The sequence below is a fragment of the Phocoena sinus genome, chromosome 17, assembly GCF_008692025.1.
Source record: "Phocoena sinus isolate mPhoSin1 chromosome 17, mPhoSin1.pri, whole genome shotgun sequence".
Taxonomy (NCBI): Eukaryota; Metazoa; Chordata; class Mammalia; order Artiodactyla; family Phocoenidae; genus Phocoena; species Phocoena sinus.
The window spans coordinates 40,134,927-40,155,320 of NC_045779.1; the positions used below are offsets into that span (position 1 = coordinate 40,134,927).

Below are 20,394 nucleotides of genomic sequence, written 5' to 3' on the forward strand. Positions count from 1 at the left end.
TACCTTAACACTTTCTGTTGGGGGGGAAGGGCGAGGGGACAAGGCACAGGCTACGACACGGCCAGAAAGACCCCATCTTCTTTACACAGGTAGCAAACAATCAGACCGAGATGTGGTCAAAGGTGATTCTTCCCCCCAGTTTCCCTTCTTAAACTATTAATTTTTCAATCCTTGGAGCAGTTGAGAGCCAGGTATGCGTCTCCCCTGCCCTCACCTCCCATCAAAACCTGGAGACACACAAGGAAATCCAAAGCCACAGTAATAAAGACAAAAACTAAAGAAATCCTCCTTGGCTTGTTTCTCCAGGGTGGCCGGGCAAGGTGTGAAAATCCGTTGCTCCCTCTGGGCTGGCAGGTGGAAGGTTCTGGAAAGGCGGAACTCCCTGGTCTCCCACCCGGCTGAAAGCCCAGGCTGTTGCCCCACTCTCTGCCTCGTCCAAGGCTAGCTCCTCCTCCGCCCCTCTGCAGTCAGGCCTCCCCAGCGGCCCCGGGCCAAGGCGGCAGGGAAGGCGCCGCTACCTGCAGCCGCAGGACTCCACCACCATGTCCTCGTACTGCTTGTAGACCACGTTATTGCCCGCGTCGATGTACAGGATGCTGATGGGAGTCAGTTTGGTGGGCACGCAGCAGCTGGGCGGGGTAGAGCCGGGGTCCATGGAGTTCATCAGCGTCTGGATGATGGCGTGGTTGGTGGGCTCCAGGTGCGAGCGCAACGGGAAGTCGCACACGCCTTCGCAGTGGTAGGCCTCGTACTCCAGGGGCGCGATAATCCAGTCGTCCCAGCCCAGCTCCTTGAAGTTCACGTGCAGGGGCTTCTTGCTGCAGCGCAGCCTCGACTTCTTGCCGTGCCGCTTGCCGTGGCGGCTGGCGAAAGCTGTGCGCCGCCGCCGGCGGCCGGGCGAGGGCAGCCAAGACCCGGCGTCTGGGGTGCCCGACGGCGGCGGCCACGACCCCTCGGCGCCCGCGCCAGGGCCCGCAACCTCGGCCGAGCCCAGCTGCTCGCGCATCTCGGCGAACAGGTTCTTGCGCTGGGATCGGGTGAACACCACGAGCAGGGCGCGCTCCTGGGGGGTCCGCACCCTCCGGCCGAAGCCCAGACTCCGCAGGTCCGGGGGCGGTGGCTGCTGGAGCCCCGGCGCGGCGCGCGCCTCGGCCTCGCCGGCTCCCTGCTCGCCCCACGCGACCCGCAGCTCCAAGCACAGCTGCTCCCGGGGTTGGTGGCGCAGGACCTGCCACACGTCGAAGACTTCCCAGCCGGGCCGGGGCGCCCCCTGCGGGTCCAGGGTCCGCGCGTCCAGCAGCAGGGGCGACAGGCAGGGGAAGAGCTGCACTTGGAGCGGCCTGGCCGGCGGCCCCCAGGGCGCTGCGGGCGCCTGGCGAAAGAGCCGCAGCTCCGCGCCCACCAGCTCTTCTTTGTCTGAGAGCGTGGACACATCAAACAAATACTTCTGTCTCCGGAGAGGAGTGTGCGAGAGATCGTCTGCGAGATAAAAAATAATTACAGTCAGTTTCACTTAAGAGGGAGATCAGCCCGGTGCTCCGCGGCCGCCCCTGGGAGGAAAAGGGCGGGGAGGGAACGGGACAGGCCGGTAGAGGTCCAGCTCGGCCCGCCCGTGGCTGACCACCCCGCCTCCCCGCCCGGCGGTGCGCGGCAAAGAAGGGGAGGGCACCAGGGCGGCCCCCTCCTCCCCTTCAGCCCGGGACTCCCTGGGCGGAAGTCGGTGGCTGCTGGAGTGGCGGCCGCGGCGGCGGCTCCCGGGTTTTCCCCCAGGAGCCTATGTAACCACTAATGTGCCCTTTGTGGTCGCAGGCCGGCCCGCATTCCCCCAGACCTCCTCTCGGCTGGCTCATTCTCATCATTCACGTCTCGGTTCAAATGTCACCTCCTCCGAAAGGCCATGCTCGACCACCCGGATCTAAAGTAGCCTCCCTCGGTCACTATCACGGGACCCCGGTTTATTATCTTCACGGCACTTAGCACTATCTACAGTGACCTCGTTTATATTTGTCTCCTTAGTGGTCTGTCTTTCCCAGCATAAGCCCGCCCCTCTCCAACAGCCCATAGGAGCTAGGACCCTGTCCTGTCCATTTGGCTCACCGCAACGGCTACAGGCCTGCTCGACTGAGGATACACACTGGTCAGTAAGTGGGAAACATCTAGAGCAGTCATTCTCAGTCTACCACCTAGAGAATTTTGAAATTACCAGCGCCAGGGTATGCTTCAGCCAACTGAATCAATATCTGAGGACAGGGCCTGGATATTGGACCTTTGTTGCGGTTTGTTAGCTTTGGTTTTTTAAAGCTCCAAGTTGGACTTGAAGGTGCAGCCCTAGTTGAGACCCACGGGTCTGGGAGAAGATGCCGCCCAGCAGGCAGTTTTGCTGGTGCGTTTAGGCCCAGGACAAAGTTGACACAATGAGGAGCTGCAGTGTGATTTCTTTCTTTCTAAAATTCATCAGCCACTTAAACAAAAGAGCAGGGAGGCTTTCAGAAGTCTGCAGAGGGGCAAATGAACCAACACAAACACAAGGCATCTATCCATTGAGAAGATCCTGCAGCCAATGAGAAATAAATATATCAGTAAGGAGAAAAACCTGAGCCACACACACACACACACACACACACACACACACACACACACACAGTGACATTCTCCCCTCCCCCACCCACCCAATCTGAAATCTTCTTGCTTTGCAACTAATCCTGAAGATAAAATTTTTGGTTACCACTGAGAGAAAGAATGGGGACACAAGGAGGGGGAACAATAACAGGCTTTTAAATCCAAGGCGAATTCTTGGGGACCCAGGCAAAACTGGACTGGACTTCTTTTTTGACACATTTGTGCATGAAGCCAACCCCACTTCAGTGTGCAAGGCGGAAAGCTAACCAGATTTTCTTGGGCTGCCTTCTCATAAAATATTTACAACCCAGCAAATACAAAAATCCCCAAAGCCCCTAGCTTTCCCCAGAAGCTAGTAAAGTTTGGGTAGATTTCAATAGTAAAAGTGTCACCGGGTCCCAGGTCCGACCCTCACTGCCTGTCCAGATGTAGCCCCAGGGCACTGGATCTGGAGCCTCAGCCACACCCAGTTCCCACTCTGGGCTGACCGCCGGGCGGTCTAAAACACAAGTCCCGACCTGAGACGGAGCTGTGGGAAGGGTTAGAGAGGTGAAAAGGGAAAAGCTGCTGGAGGCAGTTGATTTATGGAAGCCAAGACCTTCAAACCGACCAGGGCACATTAAAATCAGTGGGAATTCAGCACACTTTCTTCTCCTCCTTTAAAGAAACCTGTGTCTGACAACCTTCAACCACCACCCAGATCTCTGGACCTATTGCCTGAGGCTTCACTTTCCTGGCTCTCATATTTCTCTCCCCCCCAAAACTGAGGATGTGGTGAGAGGGACAAACCTAAGGCACTTGCTGCACCAGCTAAATGTCGTGAGGGCTGCCGTATTTTTCATCCTTTATCTATGAGCACAGATCAGTTCTGCAAGGTAGGTACTCATTGTTCCAATTTTACAGATAGGAAAACCAAGGCTTGGAGAAAATAATTACCAAAGTCTCACAACTAATAAATGGTGGTATTGGGACCCAAAGCTAGGTCCGTTTAATTTCAGAGTTGGAGCATTTAGCCTGTAAGCCCCACTGCCTGTCCATTAGGGTCCAAGTCCTGGAGCTGAGGCAACCAGGAGTGACCACTGTACAAGGGATGGAGGATACAGTCCCAACTGTATTTTCAGGGCTTGCTAGGAATAAAACCTGGGCTCCTTTAGGAAATCATTTCCATCTCTGCTTATATAACTCTTGAGACAGTTTGTCACTGGTTGGAGAGCATTAGGCAGGTGTAAAGGATGATTTATTTATTTCTCTCTCATGCAACACGGAGAAATCAGCCAGCTTTTGTTTTCATTCTTTTTTTTTAAAGTGTGGGCTAATAAATGGTCTGCACAGCTGAGTCACATTTCTCTAGTCCTCGAGAGTGGTCAAAACAGAGGAAAGCATCTGTAAAAGGAGGGCTCCACTGGTTCTGCAGCCTTGGGATCTCACATGATTTTTCTAGCAAGATTAGCCTGCTCCTACCCTTTCCAGGGCTCGGGGGGAAAAGTGCAAATGAGGCTTCAGCCTGTATCCTGCTCTCTTTCCTTCCCATCCCGGCTCCATTCCACAGTTCGAGGGATCTTACCTGCGTGGATGTGGACACCCTTGCCCACAGCTCCAAGCTTCCCAGGCTACAGGGGCACACATCAGCGATGTGACACACCCTTAGGAGGACAGACCCAAAGAAGAAGCTGCCCGGGCCCTGGAAGCGGGCTCAGGGCTATTTGAGCAAGAACTCTGGCTCAGGTACCAGACTAGAGCAGTAGCTCTCAAAGCCAGTGAACCTGCCGTGGTCCCTAAATCTGCGTCATCAGCATTACACAGGAACTTGTTAGAAATGCAAATTCTCTTGAGCCCCAGAGGTTTGTAGCAGAGCCCAGAATTTGCATTTCTCCTCAGTTCCCAGGAGATGTTGATTCTGCTGGTTGGGGACCCCACTATAAGAACCACGAATCTAGATAAGCACATTTCATTGACTCTTCGGATTCCCCACCAAGTGGGGAGGGCACCACGGGAGGTGAGAACAAAACAGGGCCCTAGGGCCCCAAAGCACTGGGCCCAAGACAGGATCTAAGGCAATGCTCACCAGAACCAAGTCCCTATTGCTCCCCGTTCCTTCCGGCCCCTCACAGCCACCTCCACATTTTTTCACTCTTTCAGCCACATGTACTCTCACTGGGGCTCCAGAACCTCTAACGCATGAGTGTGCCTGCTCTGTGCAGCTCCCCTACAGACCACATTCTCCACCTGTCTGGACCTGCTCTGGAGGCGTGCGTCACAGAAATAGCCCAGAGGAGGCATCCAACCTGGGGGGTGCACACACCATCCACTGTGACCCTGCAGACACTTTGCCTGCTGACCTGGCATCACAAGGCCTGGCAGCCTGCTGCCGTGGCCATCTGTGGGTACGAAGCCAGTTCTTCACACCTTCTCCCACAAGCCTCCTCTCCCATTAAGTCCTGTAGAGAGGAGAGCTGATGTCATCAAGTGACACTCTCTCCCATCCTCTTGCCTAGAAACAGGTAGTCTTACGCTTCAGGCCTTTAAATTGAAATTGATCAGTAATAAATCATGAGAGCTATCTTTTTTGCTTTTTATCTGTATCAACCTGGTCTGTTACAGCTTGTCTTACACCCAGGTTAATTCAGGGTTTGCTGAGTATTAGACATAGCGACCCCTCACGTTTTAATCGCTGGATTTGTTCTTATCAGCTTGCTCTGGTGGGTGGGCAGAGGAAGGAGGGACGGAGAGAAGAGAACAAACCACCTTCATATTTGAAGAAAATTCTTCATAAATAGGTCAGCCTCTTTTGAGTTAAGGGCAAGTCGGTTAAAGGTTAGGAGCACCTCAAACATATACATTTGGTGTGGGATTGATTAAAAAATAAAATAAAAATTTAAAAGGAAAGCAAATAAGGGAACGAGAACGAATCACTTCAACGTAGGGACTATCACGCCCATTTTAAATGAGGAAACTGGCTTAGAAAGCTACGTGGCTGGAGGAAGCTACGAAGCAAACACCAGATCGTAAAGAAAAGGATGCCCACGGAGCCTAAGTCCGGACACCCCAGGAACCGCGCCCCAGGAAGGCGGCGTAAGGGTTACGGTTGCTCAGCGGCAGGACCCGAGCCTCGCCGCCCACACGCGCTCCTCCAGCTGGGGGCGGCTCCCCCGCGCCCCGCTGCAGATGGCTTCCGAAAACCCGAATCGTCCTTCGGTTTGGGGCGGAAAGGCCGCTCACTGCATTTTCCCCAAGACGTCTTGAGATACGTACGCAGCTTGAGGTCCCTCTTGAGAGTCCTGTTTGAACTGTGTCACTCGCTGGCCCCGAGGGCTCCCCCGAGCTCCAGCTCGCCCGACCCCCAAGGCCCTTCGCGCCCAGACCCTGGGCTCCCCAATGCTGCTAAGCGCGTGTTCCGCTCGCGTCCTCTGAATTCGCCGTGACCTGAGCGGCCACTCGTGGGCGCCTGGCCGGGCCCCACACGCCTCCACCCGCCGCCCCACCACGCGTCCCGCCGCACGTCCTCCGAAGGCACATCCTCCAGCGAAGGGCTGCGGCTCAGAAAGCCGAGATGAAACGGGGCTCTCCCACCCCTACTCCCCTAGGTGGGGATGGAGGAGGGGCGTATAATCACCCGTCTTCGCAAAGGAAACTCCAGATGTCTGCAGCTCAGCCTTTCCCCCATCCTCAAAAGCATCCCTGAATGCTTCTGGGCGTGCTTTTGTGCTGGGCTCAGGGTTTGGGTGGCCTCCGTCCGTGACTCCTCACCGAGAGTGTCCGAGGCCCGTTGTACTGTTACACTCTTTTATAGGTGACGGAGCGGGCTCCAAGAGGCGTCTTCACTTGCCCAATGACTTGCAGCTTGGCAGGGACGCTATTTGAAGGTCTTTATTCCAACCGAGGCCCTCAGACCTGAGGCCACGCCCCTCTTACAGGGTTCTCATTTGGCGGTGGAGCAAAGAGGGAGGGAGGACACCAGACACACATCCATCACCAACGCCGTCAACACAAAGGGAGCTGGGTTCTGCCAGGAATTCTTTTTTCCTTTACTGGAAGTAAGAAGACCTCCGATCAGGGAATTCATAGCTAGGTTTGGAGTCACTTCTTCTCAGGTCCCTAAGCCCTGAGGGTGCCCTGAGGTGCCACAAAGTCCACAAGTTGGAAATAGAGTCAGGTGTACTGGGTGAGTACAAATGAGCCACCAGCCCTGTCTCCTCTGAGGTATGAAGGTCTCTGAGTAATTTGTGCTCCAACTATGACCCTCTTCTGGGACAGTGATCTCCTGGGCATCCCCCTGTACTCTTGTCCTGCGCCCTGCCTCCACTGAGATCTGAGTCTTGCAAACTGCTGAACATCCCCCTGAGGTGCAGAATCAGGACACCACCCACACAATTCACCCTTTCTGGAGTGTTTTTGCTGACATCCAGTGTGATCATAACAGCAAACACTGGGGAAAGTCCTTACTATGTGCTGGGCATGATCTAAGTTCTAAACTTAGAATAAGTCGTTTAAGCTTCAAAACGACCTACGGAAAAAAGAAAAGATATCATTACTATGTTACAGATCACAAAACTAAAACACAGAGAGCTCAAGGTAACTTGTCCAAGATAGAGGTAGATGCAGCAGTCTGGTTCCAGTATCTGTGCCACCACCCTGGACATCCCAGACCCTGATCTTTGTGTCTGGTAGAAACCCTGAGAAGGCTCCAGTTCTCTCATGCTGCCTATGAATTTGGGGAGGGCATCAATCCCCGATCTCCAAGTGTCAATCACTTCCTAATCGGCAGAATTGAAGGGATGCCAACAATTGGACTTTTGAAGGAGAATTTCCAAGGAAACAATTTTCTCATCTGCAAAATGAGAATATAAGGCCAGCTCAAAGTCACTGAGGGAACGGTGGCAAATGAGATAGAGTAGGAAAGACATCTGAAGATGTGTGCAAATGTTAGTTACTACTGACAACATGGAATGAGCATAGGAGTCCTGAGTGTGAGAGGCATAGATTTGAGTCCTGCCCTGTAACTTATTGGCTGGGTGGCCTTGGATGGACTGGGTCACATAATCTTTCCCAGCCTCATATATCTCATCTGGAAAATGGGAGAGTGACCCCCACTTTGCAGAGTCATTGTAAAGATCAGAGTCGAGGTAACCAGAGCAGGCTGTGCATGACAGACAGAAGCGTCCAGGGAATGCAGCCAATATTACTGTAACTACCTACGGCCAGGTAGGGGGCCAGGTAGGGGGAAGATACACGTGTCCTCCTCTTGGCCTTCTTTGAGGAGATGCAATTCAGTTCTTTCCACAGGATTTGCAGAAGTGAGTGGAGGAAAGGTGCTGGGCAGAGGGGTTAAGAGAGAAGCAAGGGCTTCCAGCAAAGGGCCAGGCCCACAGGGGTTTCAGCTTCACCCCCCATCACCCTGCTCCCTCTCATTCCCCAGGCCTTATCCATTGCTCTGGTCCCTCCCACAATGCCAAGTCAACAAACGACCTCCAGCCAGTACCTCGTCAAGGACAGGGCCCTCCTTGCAGGGTCCCTCCTCTGGGGTTAGCCCATGTGCGAACCCCTTTGGCTCTGGGCAGCCGCAGCCCCGAGAGGCCTGGTGGCTGATCTCCTTGCCCCACCTGTCCCACTTCTCCACTGGCATCCTAGTGGGCAGGAACTGTCCACGGAGCCATTGTAGGGTGCGGGGGGTGTGTGTTCAGCCTGCAGGTTGGAGGAGAGCAGGGTGGTAGCAGTGAATGACCCCTCGGGCTGCAGTGTCAGGGGCGGCGGCATCGCAGTCCCACAGAAGCCTCTCCCACCATACAGTCACCGCCCCACTTCTTTCTAGGTCTCTTGGCTTCCCCAGTGTTTGCCCCAGTAGCTTGTCCTGAATTTCCCAGCTTCTTTCCTCCTTTCAAAGACCAGAAAGGCCCGAGGGAAGTCCTCCACAGAGGACTTTTCCACCCTCTTTCCAAAGCCTGGCGGATCCCTACCTTCCTCCCTGTCTCAAGCCTGGGCTTGCAAACCACACAGAATTCATCGAGTCTGGTGGCCTGCCTGGATCCCACAGAGAAACCTCAAAGTTCCCACAGCAAGTTCTGACTCAGCCAGCGGCAAACCAGTGAGGCTGGGAGGGGGAGAGAAGGGGAACCCCGATTTCCACCCGACTGGGAACAACTCCACGCTCCTAGAGAGCCGCAGCACACACTCCAGTAACGCAGCTCTCTGGCAGGAGATGGGCCAGCCTTCTACTCTGGGCGCTGGGCACCCCCAGCAGGAGTCCGAAGTCGCCTCCAAGAGACTCCTTTTGTCTTTCTACGACGAAACAGATTCATTTACAAAGTAGTTTCCACGCACTTGGTGCGAACTCTCATGGCCTCTCAGGGGCTCAAGAGACAGAGACGCAAAGCCCAGATCAAGGACACTTCACCAGGCGACTCTTTTCACTGGCATCCCACCCTGGGCTCTTGACCACAGTGGCCCAAATCTTAATTTGACACCACTGCAGATGAAATCCAAATAGAAGCCGGTGACACCCCTCACGCTGGAGCCTCTCTCCCCACCTTTCCGCTGCAGCCAAGCAGGCTTTTGCCTGGCGTCCTTGGTTGCGGCATCCCCGCAGGTCGCTGCCTTCTCTTGGAACCTCTGGAGCAGGGCCCGGACCTGGCTGATTTACCCGAGGTCGCCCTCCCTGCAATGTCGACCTGTAGGGTCACCTGGGAGCCCAGGGGAGCAACCCAGGCCCAGCGGGGAGGGTATCACAGCCCTGAAACCGCCCTTTGGGCTAGAACATGATTGCAGCCTTTTGACTTGAGAGCTTGGAGATGAAAAGTAGAAGAAAAGGTTCCCATTTTATGTTGTTTCCCCTCTCCGACCAGTTCTGAGGTTGCAGGTGGGGAGACGGGCTCAGACTGGCGTGTGGTCAGGATATTGGACCCTCCGTGTCAAGGGGTCCCGCGCAGGAGAAACCTCAGTGATGTGTTCTTTAAAGTGCTGGGCCGGACGCAGCTTCTGAGGAAGGGATCGCGGCAACTCAGCTCCACTGTGTTCACCTCGGGCTGACTCCCGAAATAACGTCCTAGCAAAATAAGATTCGTGGTGGTAGCTATGGACCATAGTCTAGCATCGTTCAATTTCCCTCCCCACTGGGCGTGGGAGCGGCGGTCAGCTGGGAAGTGGGATCGGGACTGGACCAACTTGCCTGGAAGCCAGATTTGCAAAACAGGCGCACGGGTTCTCTTCGGTTCCTACGTTATTTAGGGGGTAAGGGGGACGGGTAAACCAGCCCTGACAGACCCCAAAGCCAACCCTCTGCTCTTGCTTTCCCCTCCGCTCCAGCAGCCAGACCCGCGCCAGCCGGGGCCAGAGGCCCGCCCTTCTTCTCCACTGCAAGCCCACTATAGGGTCCCTAAACCCTGCCCCGCCCCCAGGCGCCCGGGCCGCTCGAAGCGCAGCGCGCGCCTCTCTGCTAACGCTGGTCAGCGCCGCCCGCCCACTCCCAGCGCACCCAACCCTCGGCTCCCAGCAGCGTTAATGGACTGTCCTGGAGGGCAAGGAACAGCAACCCTGGAACCCATTAGGCCGACGAGGACCTATTTAATTCCTGTAAACAGGAGACACCATTTAACCGACATTGAGCTTAAAAATAAACAGCCAGGCTTTAAGGGCGGGGGATGGGGGCTTGAGGGAGGCGGTAGATGCCAAGCAAAGAAGTGGCGCTGTGGATCCACATTCCTGTTTGCCACACCACCTCGCGGCCTCGGTTCGGAGCCCTTCCCGGGTCCAGAGAGAATCGCTTGACCAGGGTTATTCCCTACCCTAAGAGTTATCGAACTACTGTCCTTCACTTTACTCAAAAGTCCCCAGGGATTATTGTGAATTTGCTCTGGGTCGTTTGATGCAAGCAGAAGTCCTGGCAGGAAACGAAAGTTTTCGTTCTGCCCTATTTCTATCAAACCATCTTTCCCCCACCTCTCTGTTCAGTTCCCTTCTCCCTCTCCCCACGCCGCCCCAGATAGACGTCACCAATTTCAAGGAGGTGAGCCGCCAGAACCCCGAGAACTCCAGCTGGGAAAAAGCGAGTTGCACTAGGGCCTCCATCAATGCAACGCTCTGCGTTCCCCGCGGGTCCAGGCGACACGCATCCCCTCTGGTCGTAAGGGGGAGGTTTCAGGTCTTGATTCAGTTTGCGCGGGAAGGGATTCCCAAGGCCTGTCGTGGGTTGTGGCTTAGGTAATTTTTTTTTTTTTTTTAATGTGCAGAAACGACAAGGATGTTTGAGCACGTTTTTCGATCCCCTCCCCCACCAGCAACTCTACCGCGCAAACTCCCAGAGCTCGAGAGCCTCCCGCGCCAGGAAAAAGCTCAGTGTCCTTCTCAGATTAGTCTCCCCTGCCAAGGAAGCCCGCCCCAGAATTCCGGCGCTTCTTGCACTCTCGCTGCAGAAGACACTAGGTGTTTTTAGCTTCTTGCTAAGGCAGCCTTTGTAAGGCAACCCTTAAGGCCTTAGGGGTGGGAGTGACATTAACTGCTATTTAACAACAAGCCAATGGCTAAGGGTTTGGTTTGTGGCCTGAAAAATGTTTTAATCATTCCAACCAGAAGAGCAGAACAAACTTCTGGTTTAAGGCTTCCTTCCCTTACCCCGGGATTCTTATAGGACCTGCCAGTTCACCAGGTTTGAGCAGGATCCTGAACCTGGACGGCGATGCAAACCCCGTGCGGTGCTCACACCGGCGCGTCCTCACACGCACGTACTTAAAAGCTCAGCAATCCTTTCCCAAGGCTGTTCCCTCTTTCCGGGGAAATAAAGCCTAGATTGGAAACTTCTGCCGGCTTCCTCACTTGGCCGTCTGGTCTGCATTAGTGTTTTTATAAGGGACTCAAACAAATCGAATACAAGGTCACCAAATAATTAACAGTTGTGAATTCCCTCCGTCCCCATTAAAATGCTTCCCTGCTTATATTTCATTTTCCGTTTGCCAACGACGACAGGGTCCGGGCAAAAGCACCACTGCGTTGATTGCACCACTCTGCGGCCCAGGTCCACCCAGAAACACGCTGTTTTGCATAAACATGCCACACCAGACGAACTTCAATCAGGAAGGAACTATGCCGCTCTTAGAATGTCCTCCCCGTTAGCTGTCCTGCCCTGCCCCCTTGGCAATCGCGACCCAGAAGGTAAACCTAGAAGCCAACAAACAATCCGCGGCAAACTCTCCCGAGGTTCATTTCTAGGGTGTCAAATTCCTCAAGGATGTTCCGATCTCGTTTGGGCTTTTGTGTGTGTGTGTGTGTGTGTGTGTGTGTGTGTTTTGGTGTTTTTGTTTTTTTTGTTGTTTTTTATCTGTTCCCTGCTGCCTCCTTTCTGAGAGTGCTATTGTAACAATAACAGCAAATATTTAAAGAGAATTCTTATTTCAAAATTATCTGGAAACCTAACTCACAGCAATATTCTTAGATTCATTTTGGTTTCTTCATCCTTAAGAGGCTTTTTTTTTTTCTCCCTTGTTGGAATTACATGGCGCGTCTCACTACATAAACTGAAGTCCAAGTTTTGCTTCTCTCTCCCTCCCCCTCTATCTTACAGCCGTGTTGAATTCATAGGAGTTCTCATTGTCTGCCTTTCCAGGGCCCCAGGGTTAGAGATCCAAGCCTCCTGTACTAGTGGTCTTGTAATGAGTTCTATCAGGTGCTAACTGTAATTTCTCTATATCCAACCTGGTCCATCCTGATCCTATGACTGCACCAACACAAACATTCACACACTTTCTCATCTTTATGGATCCAAAATCATTTTGAAAGCACAATATGGAGGCATTTTTAAAGGTCAAGGATAAGGCAGCTTGTGCGTTTTACAGGGAGTACAAAGAAGAAGCAAGGCACAGCACACTTTTAGACCCCTGAATCCAAAGTTTCACTCCAACTCCTAACTGGGTCTTAAGGAGATCACAGAGGAATATCAGACGGGGTGAGAACTCTGTCAACTTCTTCCATTTCTGCGTCTTGCCACCATCCTTTAGAAACCTCCTCACCCTCACCCTACCCATGTAGTGCCACAGGTAAATATGCAGGGGCTAGAACTGGATATGTGCTTCAGCTCTCACTAGCTGTGTGACCTTGAACAACTGCTTAACCTCTCTGTCTTCCTTAATTGACCTGTAAAACAGGGACTGTAGCACTTTCTTCCCGGTGGTTGGGGGGTGTTGTTAAAATTAAATGAAATAATTCATGTAACAAATGTTAGCCCAGTACTTGGTACACAGTAAGTGCTCAACACGTCAATATATCTTAGTTATTATGATTACCCCTAGTTGTTTGGAGAGCGAACCGAAAGGGGGGACGCTTTTTATTTTTTAACCTGCAATAAGGTGTCCTCCTCATGGGGCTTGGGAGAAGGAGGCACGGGCTGAGGCATTACAGAACACGCAGTCTTTATAGACCTATAGACCTATAGACCTATAGACCTGTCATTCACAATGGACAGTTTACCCCGCTCTCCCTCTCTTAAACGCAGGCCTTAGGTGTAATTTCTGGGGTTCCGGGGTCCCCGGGTGAGGAAGGCTTTTTACAAATACTGTACTGTACGTAAGTAGTTCATGCCTCACTAGAGGATTTCAGGACTCCTTCCGTTTTCTTTGCTCCTCCCCCTGAGGGACCCCCGCTTCTCGAAGCCAAGCCTGCCACACTCGACGGCGATTTAAACATCCCCGAGGCAAGGCGCCAAGTTAACGCGGCTGGCCCAGCTCTCAGCTGGCCGCTGCTCTTACCTCCTTGTCCTGCCTTCCACGGCTGGGGGAGGGGATGCTGGAAGGTCTGGCGCGGTTTAAGAGTCCCCACGTGAGAGGGGCGGAAGTCCTCGCCAGGAGTCGGGATGCGCGGCTGGCGGGTCCCTTCCATCACGGGAGACTAGACAGCATTTGATGTGTTATGACATGAACCCTCAATTAGATCGCTGAGTTGAAACACTCCAATCAGGGGCCCGATGCTAAGCAAGCCCCGGAAGGTCCAGCCCGAGGTCACCGCCGGTGACACATCAAATCAAAATCAGTGAGAGAGAAAGTGAGGCTTTCCCTTTATCAAGCTCGGGCTGTGGCCCGCAACATACCCCCTCCTCTGCGCGCGCCCTCCAGCCCGCGGCTTCGCACTCCTTCGCCCCAGCGCGGCGTGCTACCAGCCGCACAGCCTTCGCGGTCAACTAACTACCTTTCTTCGCGTTTTCTGGGAACCGGAGGGCGTGGAGGAGACCGCGCCTTTGAAGCTGCGGTCCAGGTGGTCACGACGCGCCTCCTCCGGCGGGGGACCGCGTTCGGGAGTGGAAGCCGGACGTCTGGATCTCGGTTCGGCTAGCCTAGAGAGCTTGGCTAGGGAACTGAGGGCCCACCCCCACAACCTGGGCGCGCAGCCAGTCCCCTCCCTACCTCCGGCGCCCCGGGGGCGCCCAGCGCGGTGCCCGCGGACAGGCTGCTGCAGCGCGAGCCAGGGTGAAGCGAGCCAGCCTCTGCGCCGGACCTGGAGCCCCCAGAGACCTCCCACACTTGCCCCAACGCCGCAGGCTTCGGTAGACGCCTCCCAGCCGCCGGCAGGGTCCCTTGGTCCCGTGCCAAACTCACAGGGCGCAGCTTACGAGTTAGGGGGTGTCCGCTTGGGGGAGGGGCGGAGGTTCTGGCCACTTCCCGTGGGGAGAAGAAAATGCGCGCCCAACCGCCCGCCACCCTGGGCCTGCGGGGTTTCTTCCCTTGGGGAAAGGCCTCTAGAGTACTTTTCTCTGTGCTTCCTTACTCTCTCGACTAGGCAAGTCTAGGGTAGCCTTCGATTATGGTATTAGAGAAGGCGAACGATAAACAGAAGATTTGGAGGGAGAGAAACAACAGAGGCAGGGAAAGGGGTGGAGGTGGGGAGAAGGCGAGCTGCGCTGGCAGCAGGGAGGCCGGGGCCCCAGGTGCAGCGGTACGAAGAAGCCACTTGTACTTGCCAGGGTGACTTTAGCAGTTGTAAAATCACCATAAAATACCTGGCGTTAATTTGCCGCCCAGACTTTTCAGCAGCTCGTGAACCTCGCTGACCTCGGGCTGCAGCCGCTAACCGAGCGTGGGCAAGACCCATGCCCGCAAGAAAGGCGGCTGCAATGGAGGGGGCTCGGGGGCTGAAGCCTGGGAAGAGCCCGAGGCTCGGGGCCGTTAGCCTGCTCTGTAAAGCTTCGAGGGCGTGCAAGCGCCCCCAAGGCAGTCGGGGCAGAGCAGCCCTCCCAGTCCGAACCCCCGTGCTCGCCGGTTCCTGGGCGACCCCCCTTTCACTGACCTGGAAGTGGGAGGCAGGGAAGGCGTCCGAGTCGAGGAGCTAAGTCCGGGCAGGGTGGCGGAGTGGATAGATGCCCAAATCTCTTTTATCTCCTCCGTCCTTTCTTCTCGTCCCCTACCTCCCGTTTGCCCTTCCTTTGCTTTTTCTCCCTTCCTTACTGCCTCCTTCTACGGTATTGTCTCTTCTCTTTAGGAACTGAGTTCCCGGCGCCTGCAGCGCGAGGTTCTCTCCAAGGCTGCAGACCAACGCAGGTGGCAATGAGGGGGTGCAGGGGTTTCCGCAGACTCCCACACATGCACCCGCGCCCACAGAGGGGACCAAAGACGGGGCCCCTGGTAGAAGCGCAGAGACAGGAGAGTTGCCTGGCTCAGAAAGGTGAACGAGCACACCCAGGCACCCGTGTGAGCTAAGTACCAACAACCCCCCAAATTTAGCTCACTTGTCCCTGCCCTCGGCCCGCCCTGCCAGTTGCTGCCGCTGCCTCTGCAGAAATGACTCTGTTGAGGCCCCGGAGTGGCCGAGAGCGCGCTGCAGGAGCAAAAAAAAAAAAAAAAAAAGCCCGAGGGCGCGGGGTTCCTACGCGGCTGACCATCCCCACGTCCAGCGCGGGGACGAGCCGGGTACCCGGGCAGCGGCTGGGCCAGGGCACTGCCAGACGCCAATCGCGGACTTGCTTCTTCGACCGTGGAAGTCTCTTCTGCCGGCTTTTCCCGGAGCGGATGGGAGCTCGGGGCTTTCCAGCGCTCACTCAGGCCCCTGAGCCGCTCGGTCCGCCACGGCAGCCCGGCCTTGGACCGCGCACCCGGTACAACCAGTGACCCCTTGCCATGGGTTCCCAGTCCCCGTCGCGACCCCTCTCCAGCTCCGGTCATTTGCCCGCCACCTCCCGCCCTCCACGTTTCCTCCACCAGCCACCAGACGTGCAGCCGCCACGCTCCTTTCTGCAAAAGGCAAGAGGAAGAAGGAAGGAAGGGAGAGAGAAAGGAAGGAAGGGAAAGAAGAAAGCGAGGCAGGGAGGATTGCATACTGGAATAAAATCTGCAGCCGCATTCGGAAACTTACTTAGGCTTGAGAAAAACTGTTTAAGAAAAGAAAGGGGGAGGTATCCAGAACGAAAAGGGAATTCACAAATGCAGCCTCCTGCCAGAGCCGGAGCTGTGCCCTGGCTGCGGAGCTCCAGGGAGAAAGGAGTCGGGCGTCTTGCCACTTACCTAGTCCCCTGTCTACAAAGCTAGTGATCGTATTAGCCGACTTAGAAGACTGGAAAAAGCTGGCATTGATGCCCAACTTCTCGGCAATGGAGTAAGTCCTGTAGATTGACAGCATGTACTCGTGGGGCACCACGCGCGGGCCCCTGCCCGGAGGCTCCTGAGCCTCGGGCTGCTGTGGCGGCCGCCGCCGGGGCTCCTCCTGCGGCCTCGGCTGTGGCTCCTGCCGCCCCAGGGGCGCCCGGGCCGTGGCACTCTCTCGCGACGCCCGCGGCATCTTCCCTTCCTTGCGGCTTCGCATTCCCTTGGCGGAGCCCAGCTGGGTGGACGACGAGGAGGATGAGATGGAAGCTTGCTGGAAACCGGGCAAATCCCACAGGAAACTGATGAGGAAGACGGCCGAGAGCAGGACCCTGGGGGTATCCATGGCGAGCGGGTCCCCGAGAGGCGGCGGCGCGGGTCGCGAGGGGCGCGGAGCGGCTGGACAGCGGCCGGGGCCCGGCTCCTCGGGCGGACTCGGAGTGCGAGGAGCCGGGTCCCAGCCACACAAACCCCGGCCCTGCCACGCCCCCTCCCGCCCCTCGCCGGGAGGGGAGGGGAGGGAGGAGAGGAAGGGAGGGGAGCCGAGGGTGGGAGGAGAGGCCGGGTGGTGCGGGCAGGAGGTGTGGGGGAGAGGGGCCGCTGTGGGCCGGGGTGGCAGGGGGACGCAGCGCCCCCGCGGGACGCGCGCGGGGTTGCCAGGCGGTGCGCGCAGAGCGGGCCAGGAGCGCCGGGCAGGGGTAGGCGGGCGAGGCCGCCAGGCAGCGAGGAAGCCAGGGGCATCCGCAGCGCCAGAGGCCCCCTAGCACTGTTCGAAGCTCGGTCCCTCCGTAGCGCTCCGCAGGCTCTCGGTCTTCCCCAGCCTCCTCCACTTTGCTGGGAGCGTGCGGTCCCAGAGGAGGGAAGCGGCGGCGGCGCCCCCCAGGGACAGCTCGGAGCAGGCACCTCAGCAGCCGACTGCGCGCCGGCTCCGGGCGGTGGTACCTTCCTTCCTCGGCCCCAACCTCCAGGCCAGTCGATCGCTCCCCTCAAGGGCCAGCCCAGGGCCAGGGAAGCCTCGCCGCGCGCCAGGCGTAGGGCCCAGCCCAGAACAGCCCCATTCTCTCGGTGGGGTACCGCTCTCCACAAAGACAGGGCGTCTGTTCCCGACCCTCGAGGTCAGGCAAAGGCCACGAGTCTTTAGAGTCTGGATGGATGCTAAAAGCTGCTGCGCTCTCCTGAAGGCCCCAGCCTCTCTTCTCGCAGTCCCCAACCTCTTCTGACGCTGGATTTAGCCGATTCTTTTCTCCTCCATCTGTTCCCCGGATGCTCTTCCCTCTCGCGGCCTGGCCCCCGCCTCCACGGCATCCCCATTTTCCCTCTCTTCTTTCCCTCCCGCCTTCAATACTTCCTCCTTCCCCAAGTTCCTTCTGCATTCCAATCCCTCTTTCCCCAGCCTGCTTTTCTTCTCACACTGCCCTCCCATCTCTCTCGGCCTTCCCACCCTCTCCCTCCCCGGACTCCCCCCTCCCCTTTCAGTGGACCCCTCCCTTTGCAGCTCTCCCCCAATCTGTTTCTCTTCAGCCCAGCCTCGCCCCATCACGAGTTTCCTTTATCTGTCCCCAGATTCTCCGTGCCTGTCTTCCCCGCCTACTGCCTCACTCATTCCCCGGCCTAAAGGCTGGAAGACGAGACGGAGGGCTGCTTCCCTACCGCCATGCTCCTTGCCCTAACGCTGTGGACGTCGAGTTTCCCCTTGCATTTATTGGGTGCTCAGCCACCAACCGTAAAAAGATCTCCTTGAATCACCCCCAGCCCTTCTGTGATGTTGGCCTTCCTATTTTCACTTTCACAGATTTAAACAAAGTCTGAGAGGGGATAAATGACTTTTCCAAGGACACTCAGCCAAGAGGATGTGCAGCCAGAAACAGATCCTAGGGCTCAGACTCCAGACCCAGTGCTCTTCCCTCTCCAGCAAAGAGAAATCATCTCTGAGCCAATATCCCTATTTTATTGCTTTTGCTTTTCTTTATGATTTTATTTGCTCTCAGGTGGTTTCCTTCCCCACACTGCTTTGTGTGTGTGTTCCCAGTCTCCATACTCCCCACCCTCTCACTTTCTTCCCCCTTCCCCCTTTTGCTATTTCATTCCTTCTGCAGAGACCAGTCACCTGACTGCAGGAAGAGGCAGTTTTGCTTCCTTGCTCCCTTCATTCCGGAACTTCCTTAAGGTCTTGGCACTGGCCTCCCCCAGGTAATGTCAAACACCCAAGAGACCTTGTTTCCTTTAATCTTCAAAACAACCTTATGTGATAAGGATTGGATTATCCCCATTTTACAGATAGGGAAACTGAGGCCCAAGCTCACACTGCTGCAGAGTCTGAGCTCTGCTTCTCTCCTCTCAATCTCCTCCGTGGGTGTCCCTTCTGGCCTTATCCCACGCCTACTTATGTCCCCAGTTTGGGTTTCACGATTGTCAAGTTCTGAGACTTTAGACTCAAAGCTGCTTTACCATAACCTTTTCTTCCTTCCTCTCTCTATGCTTTAAAATAGTTTGTTTTTACTAACTTAACGACATAAAAGGAAATGGAACTGAACAAAAAGATTGTTTTTCAGATTTTTGCCACTACAAGAGACCAAAATGTGTTTGCCTTTATGGGTCCCCTTCCAATCTGTCTCTGTCTTTGATGCTATGTCATACCCTCCCCTTGTCACTTAACATTATGTCCAAAGCATGTCTGCTCCTCCTTCTTTTCATTTTTTGGTTTGGTTTTGTATTACTGCCAAGGCTCTTTTCTTAGACAGCTCTCCTCTGTGCCCTTCTGCCCCCTCTGCAGGTCTTCTACAACTCTGCCAAACCACAAACTCGAAACCCCTCTTTTCTCACTTGAAGAAGCAACATTTCCCCTTCCTCCTACCTGTCACCCCTAGGAGGCACATGGCCTGCTCTGGCCTGGCCTGCAAGCTCTGTACGTCTGCTTTTCAGGTGTCATCCAGGAGAGGCTTCCTCCTTGTGGTCTGTCTCCATCCCTTCCCTTGGGGACACGAACCCTTGTGGTTTGTGTTATCAGTATTTTAATTTCTATCAGTATGGAGTCTAGTTAATGGTGATTCACGGTTTCAGAGCCCCCAGCCAATAAGAAGGCTTCCTGCCTGCAACTGCAGTCCTGTCTGTTCTCTCTTCTTTTGGCCCACGGCAATTATTATCTGCCACAAGTTATCAGTAAACAGGAAGCAAAGAAATGAGCCTATTTGCTGTGGCTTAGGAACACTTAGCACACTGGATGGAGTCATGGGTGAGAGTAAATGACACTAGGACAGGAACCACAGAGGATGTGGTCTGTCCTCCCGCCGTCAGGATTCCCCTGGGGCAGATATTCTCCTCCATCGTTGCTACCAGCCTCAAGTCCAAGCAAGGACTTGTTGGCTGTCCTTTGCCTGAAAGCGCTGCAGTCTTCATGTCACAGGTGAGCAGATGCACAAACTCGGTGGACTAAAAAGCATTTCATATTTCAAATATTATGACAATGATCCCCAGTCATGTATAAAGCCGTACCTCTTCCTCCCTCATAGATATGCCTCAAACAGGAATCCACCCCAATGTTAACAAGGACACACCAAGGCCTTTGCTCTGTGGGTATGTGTGTTGTAAAAACAAAGATACGAGAGCAAACTACGAGTCAAAATCTGCCTTTAGACCTTCTCAGAATGTTTTGAGAATTTGAAATAATGCTATAGAAATTTTCAGTCCGGTCTTAGATTCTCTTGGAATTTCTTCAGCTGTTTCATCTATGAAGAATATCAAAAAGGGTGAAAAGTTCTTGAGCTGAAATGAGAAGGTCTGGTGTAGGCACCTTTAGCAACTTAACTGGCATTCTTTTCATGGTTAGATTTTTTTCCCCCCAAATAGAAGGAAATACAGACAACTGTGCAGTATGGTGTGTCCTGCCCTCCTGTGGACGCTGAGGGAATTACCCTTGGAGAACCAAAACAGGGCTGGACGCGGGAAAGTTTTCAGGGGCTTGCGAGATGAGCAAGGAATAGTGACACCTATATTAACATTAGTTTGAGAAATGAGAGAGTCATATATAAGATGTGTGTAGCATTTGGCCACAAAACTTCCATAAAGAGAGCTCTACCTGCCCAGAGATACAGGACCAAAAGCAAATAGAATTGCCCTTGCTCTCTGAAACCTGTGCTGTTGTTGTCTTCAAAGCATTATTTCATACTAACCCAGGGAGAGAAGATTCTCTTAGATAAATAAAAGAGTTTATGTCAGGGTGGGGAAG

At 54.8% G+C, this 20,394-nt stretch overlaps 1 protein-coding gene across 1 annotated transcript; it reads right to left on the reverse strand.

Annotated features, from left to right (window-relative positions):
• Positions 1–269: 269 nt before the first annotated feature.
• GDF6 (growth differentiation factor 6) lies at positions 270–16,515 on the reverse strand. The gene is made up of 2 exons (XM_032610287.1): positions 16,092–16,515; positions 270–1,479 (listed from the first exon to the last, which is right to left on the reverse strand). The coding sequence occupies exons 1-2, from the start codon at positions 16,513–16,515 to the stop codon at positions 515–517; spliced, it is 1,389 nt and encodes a 462-aa protein (XP_032466178.1). The 3' UTR covers positions 270–514.
• Positions 16,516–20,394: the final 3,879 nt, after the last annotated feature.